The sequence below is a fragment of the Melopsittacus undulatus genome, chromosome 9 (genome assembly GCF_012275295.1).
Source record: "Melopsittacus undulatus isolate bMelUnd1 chromosome 9, bMelUnd1.mat.Z, whole genome shotgun sequence".
In the NCBI taxonomy this organism is placed as follows: Eukaryota; Metazoa; Chordata; class Aves; order Psittaciformes; family Psittaculidae; genus Melopsittacus; species Melopsittacus undulatus.
Genome location: NC_047535.1, coordinates 37,406,614 through 37,419,104, shown reverse-complemented (window position 1 = coordinate 37,419,104; position 12,491 = coordinate 37,406,614). Strand labels below are relative to the sequence as shown.

Here is a 12,491-nt window from a genome sequence, read left to right as displayed (position 1 = left end):
AGAGTTACCTGGAAGGGCTGGTGCTCTGGAGGTTGGAGGAGGTATCGGTTGGTACTCAGTCGGGCAGGGTGGGGTGAGTTATCCATCAGCGGGTGGTGAGGTGTTGTATTCTCTTCACTTGTTATTTCCTTTATCATTATTATTATTATTGGTGGTAGCAGTAGTGATCTGTGTTATACCTTAGTTATTAAACTGTTCTTATCTCAATCCGTGGGGGCTACATTCTTTGGATTCTCCCCCCCCCAGCTCTCTGGGAGTTGGGGGAGAAAGGGGGGGAGTGAGTGAATGAGCTGTGTGGTTGGGTTTAAACCACAGCAACTGCCCAGGCTGGGTGATGTGGGGCAGTGTTGGGTTGACCCATTCAGGTCTCTGCTGTTGCAGGTGACTCTGTTAAATATTATTGTGCAAAAAACATAAGCTCAAGTTGGAAGTGGATTTCTTGTCCTCAAGAACAGCTTTCCAGTGGAAGCAGCAGAGGTAGAGCTCTGCTCTGATGTCTTCTGGCTTTCTGGGCGAAACAAGATGAACTCTTTCAGTCTCTTTTGGTTTGGTTTATTTCCTTATTTATGCTGATGACCCATGTGCAGACGTGTGCTACTTTTAGTCTTATTTTACCTTTTTAGAAGGGGGGGGAAGCAGAATCATACATGCTTTGAGTTGAGGACTCGGCAGATCCATCTCCAAAGGAACTTACCTGTGTTAGCTGGTTTTAGTCTGATTTTCTAAAAGCTGTAGCAACCGTAATTACCTGAGGAAGAAGAAACCTGGTACCTGTGCCAGGGTTTAGCTGTCAGAGGGCTTTGAAGAGCTAGTTCTGTGCTTTACGAGGTCTTCAAGGAGTTCTGGCTGCGTGTGGCCTACTGAGCTTTTGCAGCTGGTGAGACCAGTAAGACAACTTTCAAATGACCCTCCAAAGTAAGACTTGTAGGCAATAGAAGTGTGTGTTTTTTGTTAATAACTGCCACTTACCTGTGGCTTTTTGTGAAAGGTTTTGTCTGGAAATAGGTTGCACTAAAGCTGCTCTTGGCATTGGATGCCAGATGGCTTCAAGCTTTATGAATCAAGCAGTGGGCTTTTATGGACATAAAAATAAGTAATAAAGTATGGTACAGTGAAAGTTGTTTTGGGAGCCTAGCAGAGGATGTTTATAGAGAGATAAATAGTGAACTTCCTGTGGTTAAACATTTCCCCCCCCCCATCCTACTGTTAACAGCTTTGCTTCCCTAAAGCTGCTGGAATTTGGTTATTCTAACAATCTTTGATGTTTGTACAGCAATATGAGTGTACATCGGGTCAAAAAAAAACCAGATCAAATGATTATCTTTGCCCTAAAGAACTCTACCCTTTGAGCTCATGCTGCTTATGTGTGTATTTGTGCTCACAACCCTAGGAACTGGAGATGGAGAAAGTGAATGAGGTGAGGACAGCACCCAGCTGTAGCCTGAGGATCAGGATGTATGATGGGGCATCGCTGTTAGCATCAAAGCTGTAGGGAGCAAATGGTAACTTGGGGCAAGTGGATGGCAGAGCAGCTGGTGGCACGAGGCTGGCTAGAGAACAAATACAAACTCTGAATCCCTTGTACCAAGGTGATGTTAGAAACTGATGATTTGGACAAAAAAGAGAGAGGCAAATGGGAAGATAATGGACTTCAGGTACAGGAGCAGGGTGTTCTTCAGGAAGGGCAGCAGGATGGGGGATGCCAATAAAGGTGACTGATTGTCATCAACAGGAAAAAATGGATTAACAATAGTTAAATTGGATGTCAGGGGAAAACATGTAATGCTGGCCTTATTTGGAAGGGTGGTTGTGTTGGCTTAAAGATGTTTGTGTATAAGCCTCTAAATAGTACAGTGATTTTGGAGAACAGGCCTTGGGTCAAAGGCCATAGAAACAGCAAGAGTCCTTTATAATCTTTGGATGGCAAACCAGGGCAATTTGACACAAAAAACATCTGATCTTAAAAATTGACTTCAAAATTTAATGCAGAGAAAGAAAAGACAAAATCTGGTTTTGGGTGGAAGGGACAGCTGATAATGTCAGGAGAGCTTGAAAAATACCAGCTCTTGTTTCTGATTTCACAAGGGTCTGGTCGGCTGGTGAAATGCTGCACAGCTGATGGAGGTTGTTCAGTGTCCCAGTTTGTTTCTCAACCGTCTGGATCTTGCATTATTTCACAATGGAGTCTTAAGAGGCAAGAAATGAGTAATTTCTTCTTTCCTTGACTGTTAAGTCTTAACTTCAGAAGGGTAGGCTGTCATAACTGAGCTGCAACATGGTGTGTTGTTCAGTAGTATAGAAGAAATGCTTAGCTGCAATAATGACTTTGCTTAGATTGCAGTACTTGATTTAAATGTACTTCACCACTTGGCCGTTTTCCTTCACTGGTATTTTGGGCATGTTTTTTGTGTGTTCCCTCTGAGTGAGGGAATGCAACAAACGGTTCTTTTTGATGCTGCTGTTTATAAACATGCAATCTCACATGCATATATTACAAATACATTTTAGAGAAGAAGAATGACTAAAGTCATAGAACATATTTAGCGACTGATCATGTACAACCCTGTAAGTTTTGGTTTGCTGTTCTGAATGTGCATGTTCCTCTAGCAAAATCAGTGTTGATAGCACATCCATAGGACTTATGTATGTGAAGCAGCATTAAAACATGAGTTTGTTTTCTTGAGACTAGGTTGTGTAAAGACATTTCTGGCAATCCAGAGATAAGGAACTGAGAGAAATCTGCACTTAGGAGTCTTCCTTGGCTCAGCAACTTGCTCCTATATAACTGGTTTTGTGCTGCAGGTTGCTTTTCATACAAAGTGAATGACGAGGTGCTGTGGAAAGGGGAACTGAGCAGTGTGTTATTGGGAAAATACTAAACTAGAGAAGCTATTTTCATTCCAGGAGTTAGATTTGTGTAACTTGTGGTTTGTTTGGGTTTTTTCCATTTCCTCATGTCAGAATTTTGTGCCTTTCTTCAAAGGAAGGTGTAAGTCTTGACACACAGATCCTTTAAATAGTGTAGCTGGAATGAGCGCTTCTGCCTCCCCACTGGCAGGGAATGTTGGCAGCATTTTGTGGAGAAAGCTGTGGCTCAGTCAGATAAAATGAAAGGTGATAAAATGATGTTAAATGTTTGAATATTTGCTGCATCCTCAGAAGTTTTGTTCTGGTCTTGACTTTCTCACTGAGCTAATGGGCAAAATCAAGCCTTGTAAGGAAGCAGACAGAACCCTCTGCTGTGCTGAGTCTTGTGTGTGTTGTCAGAACACCCAGATTTGATTGTGAACTGGCATCCTCCTTGTTGAAGACAAGCACTAAGGGGTGGTATGTGCTGTAGCATCATGCACTATGTAGTGTTGTTTACAGGGCTATGGAGGTATGTAAAAGCAGAGTATTTAGCATCATTGGAATGAATGGTATTCCTCCTTTTGGTGTGCAGGGAATCTGTTTTACTAGTACCTGCCTTTAAAGAGGAAAAGCTCTCTTGGTCACCCTGGCAGCTAATCAGAAGAGGATTGCAATTTATTTGATAGGGATGAACAGATAATTCCCTTGGTTTCTGCTGTATTGTCACACAGTAAATAGTGGCACACTAAGTGATCAGAGTAACAGATTAGGCAGCAGGACTTGGCTTAGAGAGTGGCTGCCCGTGTAATATGTGAAGCAATTATTCAAGTAGATTGCAGGTTTCTTCATGGTACTTAATTTTAGTCCAGTATGGGTTTATTGTTATGTTACCAGAAGGCAGTTACTGTGTGAGAAGGCTGCCTTCCTATGACTCAGCCCAGGAGAAGAAGAGAGGTGATATTGGTATAACATTAGTTGGTAGATTCTGGTAAAGAATGGGTCAAGAAGCCTGTTTCATTAGCACAGTTCCTTGCAGAGCAGATGGACCTGAGGCTGTGTACAGAGCCTTTCCACATACAGATCCTGGTTTGTCTTATGCAGCTCTTATTTCACTGCTTATACTAGAAAATTGTTTAAAACTTGAGCTAGATGTTTGGGGTGAAGAACCTTTCAAGCTGGCTTTGAACAATGTCTTAACTGAAATCCTTGAGCCTCTTAAAAACTTTATCTCAGGATTTTGTTTTATTGCCCTTAAATCTAGAAGCAAAGCTGTTAAGTTCAGTAAGCAGTGTACTCTTTGCACTTCATAGACTTTGTTTCCCTGCCTGCCTTCTCTTGGAGACAGGGTTCACAGGCCTGAACTTCGGACAAAGAGGTGAAGGGACAAGAAAGCATTCTCTTTCTTGTTTATCAGCTTCTGCACAGAGGAGCTTACTCCAATGGCTTTTAAAGTGGCCTTCTACAGACATGGAAGTGTTTGAATGGATCTGTTTGTTTGCATTCAGCTCCCTGCGACTTTCATTACATAGTAGACTGTTTCATGGGTTTGAGGTTAGGTATGTTTTTGCATCCCCTCTCTCTAATGAAAAATGGTGTGTTTTTAATGGGTTTGGGGTTTGTGTTGTTTTCAGTGTGTGTTTTAAGACAGTGCCTCTGTGGGTTTGCTATGCAGAGTAGCTGTGCCAGATTTGTGCCAGTCACTTTGTGGGATGGGACTTTGTCAATCCAACATCTGGAAATCTCAAGCAGTCACAGCGCTTTGTGCAACAGTTTAGTTATGTCCTACAGCATAACACTGAGATTTAGTCTTTTGAAGCAAATTAACTCCTCTATCAAACAGCAAGGAAATTGATGCATGTGTTGGTTGTACAGTAATTAATGCCCTTTGAAATAGGGGATGGAGGGAGCCAGTGGTATCTTTGCGCCACTTTAATGTCTTCTTTCTTTTTAGGCAGTTCCGAGTAGCTGTGATAGATTCATGCAAGGTATCCATAGTTTTATACCATTAAACTGTTCAGAAACTTGTCATTTGAAAGGAAAGGCCTCAAGGTTTTCAGTTTATACATGTAACTCCTTTAAATGACTACAGTATTGTGTTGTTTTTAACTAAACACTGCTTTTGCTAAATTACTTCTGTACATACATCTGTCTATCAGGTTATTGTACATGATTGCTTAGAATACTTGCACTTCATTCCTAATAATCATTGAAGAACAGTCAAAGTTCTGTTTTTAAATATTATTAACACAAAAACCCCTCTTGAAAGGAGAAATAAGAAACAGTGAGTACCATGTTTGAGTACCATGGTGTACTATAATGTATTAAGCTGCATTTGTCAAGCTAGTTTTGCTCAAAACCAAGAACAATGTTGAGGACTTGTTTTAAATTATGTACACCTTGCTGTTTCCTTTCAATGCAAGCACTGGGCTGAGTAAGGGTGTAAGATGTCAGTGTCCTTTTGATACTGTTTTTGTATGGCTTAAAACGTGTATGCAAGTACACAGGTTCCTTGTGTTCTGCCTGTATATGTGTCCAGCATTGCACTACCACTGACGTGCTCTTCCAAAACTCAACACAGCATAAAACCCTTGGACAGGTCCACTGAGCTCCTGAAGAAACCCCCTGAAACAGTGAGACACGGTGCATGAGCTGCCTGAATGGTCACTTCCTTAGAGCACATGGATTGTAGTTCTCCACTGCAGTATAAGCCTCTGCTTTGTGTGGAGCATTCATGGTAACTCCTAGTTTTCTGTTTTTCTGTTTCAGTATGTATGACCAATTGCCCTACTCTGATTGTCATGGTGGGTCTCCCAGCAAGAGGGAAAACCTACATTTCAAAGAAGCTGACACGCTATTTGAATTGGATTGGAGTGCCTACAAAAGGTGATGGATTTACTTCTGTTTACATCAGAAGGACAGGGCAGATGTTAGGTGTTTAATTTAATTCCCATTAATCAATATTGCAAAGTTTGACCACTTAAAATCCTTCTGTGTTCTAAAGTTACTCTTAAGCAATAGCATACACAGACTCTCGGTTCCATTTAGGTGTTAATTAAATGTATCCTGGTAACTGTTGTTTTACCTTCTTCTGCCAGGTGCCTAAATAAATGTTTTGCCCTTGCTCCTTAACACTTCAGCTGTCCTTATTTATTTATTTATTTAGATTTCTTCCCTTTGCTTATGGGGGTGAGAGGGAATCTTGTTGTTTACAGGTGGATGAGCAGTCGGCACTTGTGACTTCTCAATATTCTTTTCTCTGTGAACTTTGTGCAATGTGTAATTCTTTGTGTAACTCCTTGTATAACTTGTGCATTTGTGGAATGAGTTACAGCTCTTTGAATATAAAGAGCTATAGGAACTGGAGCAGCACTTGTCATTACTCTCTTAAGGATTTTATATGTGTGTTCTGAGTGGGAAACGACAGCTCAGATTTGCTGTGCCAAGGACCTGGCTGTCCTGCCTCATTCCTGAGCTCATGTGGTACTTCGTCGGCCTAGACTGACAAGTAAACAAAACCTAAGTCTGTTTTGAGGTTCTGAGATGCCTTCTCCTCTGTCTCTGTAGAAGAAAAAGATAGTTCTAGTGTTCTGTGAGTCTGTGTCTGGTGCAGTAATGGTATCTCTATAGTTATGATTAGTTAATCATTTAAATAACATAAAACATCCTAGATCATGCATGTATTTCCTAGTAGCTCTAAGAAGTCAAGGTAAAGAGTTCTGGCGTGTATTTAAACAGCTGTTTGATTCTAGGGTGTAGCTTTTCGAGTTGGTGTTTTCTTAACCTCTTAGAAGCTTGTTCCTTTATTTAGATAAGACATTACAGAGGATATGTTATATTGCTTGAGTATGAGAGTTCACAGGATTTATATTGTCACTTGACTGTTTTCACACAGTATAACCCTTTTAATGAACAATGTCAGATATTTGTCAGTTTTACCCATTAGGCTGAAATGGAATAACAATCTAACTAAGTTAGCCTATATCCAAGCTGATAAAGTGCATGTAATATAACTCTGCTTGTCTGTTAAATATAACATACATTTATGTAAATATGTACATATGTCATTGTGTTGAACCTTTTATTATGTGAAAAAGCAAAAATCCAGTATTGGGCAACAAACAAGATATTGTCCACATCCAGCTCATGCTTGGTTGAATATATCCCAAGTACAGTAAAATAGGTAGGGGTAGTCTGCTTCCGTTACAGGAAGAGTGCCTTGGCTACTGTGAGCAGCACATGAGAAAGTACATGCAGTTGTGCTTAATAAAAATTAATTAGGGCATTGCTACCTCATTTTACAAAGATATAGAATCATAGAATAGTTAGGGTTGGAAGGAACCTTAAGATCATCCAGTTCCAACCCCCTGCCATGGGCAGGGACACCTCACACTAAACCATGGCACCCAGGGTTCTGTCCAACCTGGCCTTGAACTGTGCCAGGGATGGAGCATTCACAACTTCCCTGGGCAACCCATTCCAGTGCCTCACCACCCTAACAGTAAAGAACTTCCTCCTTTTATCCAGTCTAAACTTCCCCTGTTTAAGTTTTAACCTGTTACCCCTTGTCCTATCACTACAGTCCCTAATAAATATGCAGCATAAAGTTACCATGGGAGCTTCCATCCTAGGTTGTTGGTTGTGATTTGTCTTTGGACTTGGGATTTTCTTGGAAAAAAAGCTTGTTTCCTGTTGTCTGTGTCATCACTGATGAAGTTTTCCTGAAGCTGAAATCTGTTTATGATTCGTCACTGACTGAGGGAATAAATGGCACTTTGCCTGATGCTTCCAGTTGATTGGGATGGAATCTATACATACTACGTATTGAGTAGCCTTAACATCAGTTACCTTTAGCTCTTAAAATCTTAATATTAGCATGCACTTAACACAGTGAGTCTTCTTACTCTCCAAGACAGATGGTTGAAATTACAAGGTTATGTGAACCCGAGGAAAGATAAATGCTGTCTTTTCATGTAACATATATTAAGCCAGCTGAAGAGTTCAAGAACATAAGGTGGAGGTAAATAGCCCAGAGTTGATGTTAGTTGAACCATTTCAGCAATCAGTTCTGTGTTTTGTTTTCTCTCTTCCAAAATCCTCTCCTGTTTAGAATGTGAAATGGTAAAAAACACAAAGGACTTCTGTCTGAGCTTTGTGAAGGAAATGAGGTCAATTAGATGCCTGAATAGAATTGTGTTGCAATGTGTTTTTTAGATACTAAACTTCGGGAAGCTTTTCTGGAACAGTTCTGGCTGTGTGGTAATTGTGATTCCAGTTAGCTTTGTGAAACTCTTCCGCAAGGGTGGATGCTAACAGTAAGGGCTGAAGATTGTCCCACTAGATAGCACTTTTTCCATGTCTGTGCATGACATTGTTGCAGTAACTATTTCTTCTTGAGAAATTCATTGGTTTTGATTTTTAAAGGGCTACTCTCTGCAACATTGGCCTTCTGAACTCCTTCATCTTTGTTTTTCTTACAAGGACCCTTCTTTTCACGTCACTGGTATGACCAGTGCTCATTAATACTGACAGAATAACTTGGGTTGTACTGTAATCCATGTCACACGTCTGACCACAGAAACATTACATCAGCATTGTTGAACTCGAACAAAACTTGACTTGTGGGGGATTAAGCAATACTTCTTTATCTTCTGCTTCCAGTCCCAAGAGCAGTCTATAGACAGCAGCTGGTGGTTGAACTCTTCTATTCTACGTGTTTTCCTTCTTAATTGCAATTTGGCAATTGTGTGTATTACTCCATTTCTTCTTTCTAGAAATGAAGTCTCTCAGGTAGTTACACCTTGGCAGCTTCTCAAACAGAACACTTAAGTTTGATCTAATGTTAAAAAAAAATGCTTTGCACTTCAGCAGAGAAAAGCTACAGGTCAGAAACAACTTAAACATCAATTGCACTTCAGAGACATGCTTTCAGAGCTGTTGAATGAAGTTCACTGGGGTACAGTGTCATTGTCTGCTGTGTGGCAAAACAACTGCCTTGCCCTAATCCCATATCTGGTATTGTGACACTTGTATTGCCATTGACCTTATGGACTTTTGCCCAGATAAAGAGTAGTCTTCTTGGCCGCTGTTAAGAGATCATAATAAGATTTTGTTCAATAATAATGCTGAATGTTTTGTTGAGGTTTCTTACAATTTAAGCATGTAAAATGACTGGAACAGGGGTTGTGGAATAGTAAGTACTGATCCTTAAGGAATAGATATATTTGATTCCACAACTTGAATTTTGAGGTTTGTTTACCCAGCCCAAGATTGGTTAGTTCTATTTAGAACTCTTCCTTGGTTAAATGGGAACTGACCGTTTTGGGAGGTGCTATCAGAATGCTGTCTCACTGCACATATGCACAGAAGAAGAAGCTAGATTATTTGTGGGCTATCAAAATTGACTTCCAACCACCCCTGCAAAGGAGGAAAAGGGGTTTTTTTGTGATGTTCAGGCAAACTGGCAGGCAGCAGCACAGCAATATGGGCAAATGACCCTATTGCGGCTACTGCCCAAATGTTCTTTTGCCATTTCTGTGATTTTTTTGTTGTATTTGAGAACAGCCAACCCCCCCAGAGCTCAAGAAGTTGACTTTGTACATGCTATATTATTATATCTTTGCAGGTAGTTTGGTTTCAAAGCTGTCATAATTTTTGTCCTTTTTACATGAACATCATTAGTTCCCACTAATACCAGTTTCTTGTTGGCAGAATTTAATGTTGGTCAGTATCGTCGAGATTTGGTGAAAAAGTATAAATCTTTTGAGTTCTTCCTGCCTGACAATGAAGAAGGCTTGAAAATCAGGAGGTAAGGTTTGAATGTGTTTGCTACACAATGCTGACTATTAAAAAATTACCCTGTATAATTTGCTCATAGCGACTGCTTTAAGTTGTGGTTTTGTGTGCTCAAGAAGATGCTTATGAGACTGCAGTGTGAAATGACAAGGAAAAGAAGTTGTAGAGCAAGCAGACAAGAGATTTGTTTAGGCTGCTTAAAAGTTGGGGTATTTTTTCTCTTAATTGCTTCATCTAAAGCATCAAAAATGCAGAGAAGTTAAATACTTGATTCTTTTTCACCTTTCAGTAGGCTGTGTTTGCTGCTGTTCCTGCACATATTCCAGTATATTTTCCCTCAAAAAGAAGCAGACAAATAGTTAACAGCTTTTGGTTTTGGTTTGCATACTGGATTTTTTCACCTGGAGTACTTTGGATGTGTTTGTCATTATCTGTTCAAATAAGCCAGAATGAAACAGTATTATTCCCTCCCTGAAATTGTCTTTGGCCACCATGCAGGTGCTTCATGCGTTCAGTCAGTGCACTGCCTTAAAACAGGATTGTTTTCCTAGTACTATACAAAGCAAGGTGAGCATCAGTGTGAATGTCTGTGCACAGATGAAGCACTTGAGAGTCCTTTCTTGCTTGGAAAGAGGCTCTGCTTTAATGTAACAGAAAGGGTAGACAAAGAGAAGGTCAGAGCAAGAGGGAGCTACTTTTTTCTTACAGAATGGGAAAGTCTTTTGATTTTCTTTGCCATTTATTGCTAGTTTTTAGTGTGTTCAGGAAAGCATATAAGAGTGTGGAGTATGAAGTGAGAAGTATCACAAATATTAGAGGAACGGAAATGCAGTTTGTTTAGGCTACTTAAAATGGAGTATTTAGTTCTTAATTGCTTCAGCTCAAGCATTAAAAATGTCTGGACTTCTCCTAATGTCTGGACTTTCTTTTGTGGCTGTTCCTCTGCTTGTCCTCTCTCTTCCCTTTCCCCTTCTGCAGCAGTTGAGCATTGCTAATGTCAGAGGGAACTTGCATAAGAACCAACTAATCCTTTGGGACCAGAAAGTAGATACGAGGTGCATTAGCCCTGCAAGCCCTTACCTTTTGCTTAGAGGTAGAGCCAAATGTTTTAATGTACCTCTCCATCACCTATTAAACTAAATGGTGGGGAATATAACATGAAATGGGCTGTGAGAGCTAAACTGCCTACTTAGCAATAGGTAAAGAGGGTTTATATTTGTTTAGTGAAGACTTCACTGATGAATCTCAGTTCCTGACAGCCATTAACCGTGCTAATGTGGAAATACTGTCAGGATTGGAAAGCTTTAATTTTTCTTTCAAGAGAAAGCTGTGCATGTAAGATATGCTAAATGTAAGAGAAGAATTAGATGTTTCAGTCTGGAAGTCAAAATAGAGCAGTAATGCAGAGAAAGGCTGTTGAAAGGGACAGGTTTGTATGTTGGTATTGCAAAATGATTGTACTTCATGGAACTAAATGGAGCTTTGTTCTTCTAATGAGTAAATCCTGTACAACATTAATGTTGCCCTCCAGTATTATTTATGTGCTAGAAATCATAATGGGCTTTGAAGATAATGCTAGTGCTGAGGAAATAGGAAAGTTGCAAATTAATTTGTTCTTGTCCAAATTTAACCCATGTGTAAAGTATGGAGGGAGAGGCGGATTTGTGGTATTTGTGTCCTCAGTGGTCTCCAGTTCTAATTACATTGGGTTGGTGGCTACAACAGGGTTTTATTTTCGCCTCTGTCCCTAATACTGGTCACTAACTTTGTTTTATTGTCTAAAGAGGTTTTTCTTCCATAAGCAATTTACACACTGGGTAAACAGAGAGGCAGTCTCTGACTGAAAAATAGTTGTCTATCCACTTTACCTTGGGGCTACAAGATGAAAACCTTAAGTTGATTTATTTCTTCCCTCTTTGATAATCACATTAAGAAGCAAGTATCTATGAGTAGGTAACTGGGGAAAAAGTGCAGTTCCAGGGATGATTCACTGGTGTTTCTTTAGATCAGTGAAAGCTTATTCTGATCAGCAAAGCTGACAGGTATTCTGTGATGATGTGTAGTTGTATCACTTGCTCAGAGGAGCACTGGACTGGTCTTTCTTTTTGGCAGATGGCCTTGACCATGTTTCCTTAGTATATCTTGGTTGACCTTCGTTGTTTTTTCCCATGTTTTGGGGGTACCTAAAACATTTATTTTTGAGAGAGATTATCCCAACAGTTGCAGGGCGCTTTGATCACAATGCACAAGTGCATTAATAAAATGACTTTATAAGCATTTGAGTTTTACTCTCTTTCATTTTTTAAGACAGTGTGCCTTAGCAGCGCTGAATGACGTCCGACAGTACCTCAGTGAGGAAAACGGGCACGTGGCTGTAAGTTTCTTGTTGGAGATGCATTCTTTAGATGATTCCCTATTAAACAGCATGTCTGCTGGATGATGCACAGCCTGAGCAATTTCAGTATCCCTTCAGTTTGTTTTTTGTCTGTGGGAGTTGTATGTGACATCTGCCTTGTTGCTGCAGAGAAAGGAGCACTGAAGTTCAGGGAGATGATGCCCTATTGAGTAACAACCTGTATGATTTGAGGGGTTCACTGGGGAGAGGGCAACACGCATGAAAATGTCCCCCTTCTCTGGACAGTGTATGATGTGCTGTTAAACACAGCTCTTGTTTTAGTTGCACTTCTGTTTCTATTTGAAGGTCTAGTGTTTCAGGTGATAAGTACTTACTGAACAAAAAGCATCCTGGGTATTGCTTGGCAGTTTTGTTACCAACATGAGAAATCTCTGAGGAGAGCAAGAGAAACTCGAAAGTAAATTGCTGCACATCTGTAGTTAATATTGGGATG

The 12,491-nt window shown here is 40.2% G+C and overlaps 1 protein-coding gene across 6 annotated transcripts in view; it reads left to right on the top strand.

Moving 5' to 3' along the window:
• LOC101874495 (6-phosphofructo-2-kinase/fructose-2,6-bisphosphatase 4) overlaps nucleotides 1–12,491 on the top strand; it is a 49,852-nt gene that overhangs the window by 17,061 nt on the left and 20,300 nt on the right. For 5 of the 6 annotated variants that reach the window (XM_034066094.1, XM_034066093.1, XM_034066095.1 and 2 more), the window contains exons 2-4: nucleotides 5,617–5,733; nucleotides 9,559–9,655; nucleotides 11,950–12,016. In XM_034066094.1, the coding sequence (XP_033921985.1) occupies nucleotides 5,617–5,733; nucleotides 9,559–9,655; nucleotides 11,950–12,016 (281 nt within the window). The remainder of the gene's footprint in view (nucleotides 1–5,616; nucleotides 5,734–9,558; nucleotides 9,656–11,949; nucleotides 12,017–12,491) is intronic. The other variant, XM_031042370.2, reaches the window with a different exon arrangement.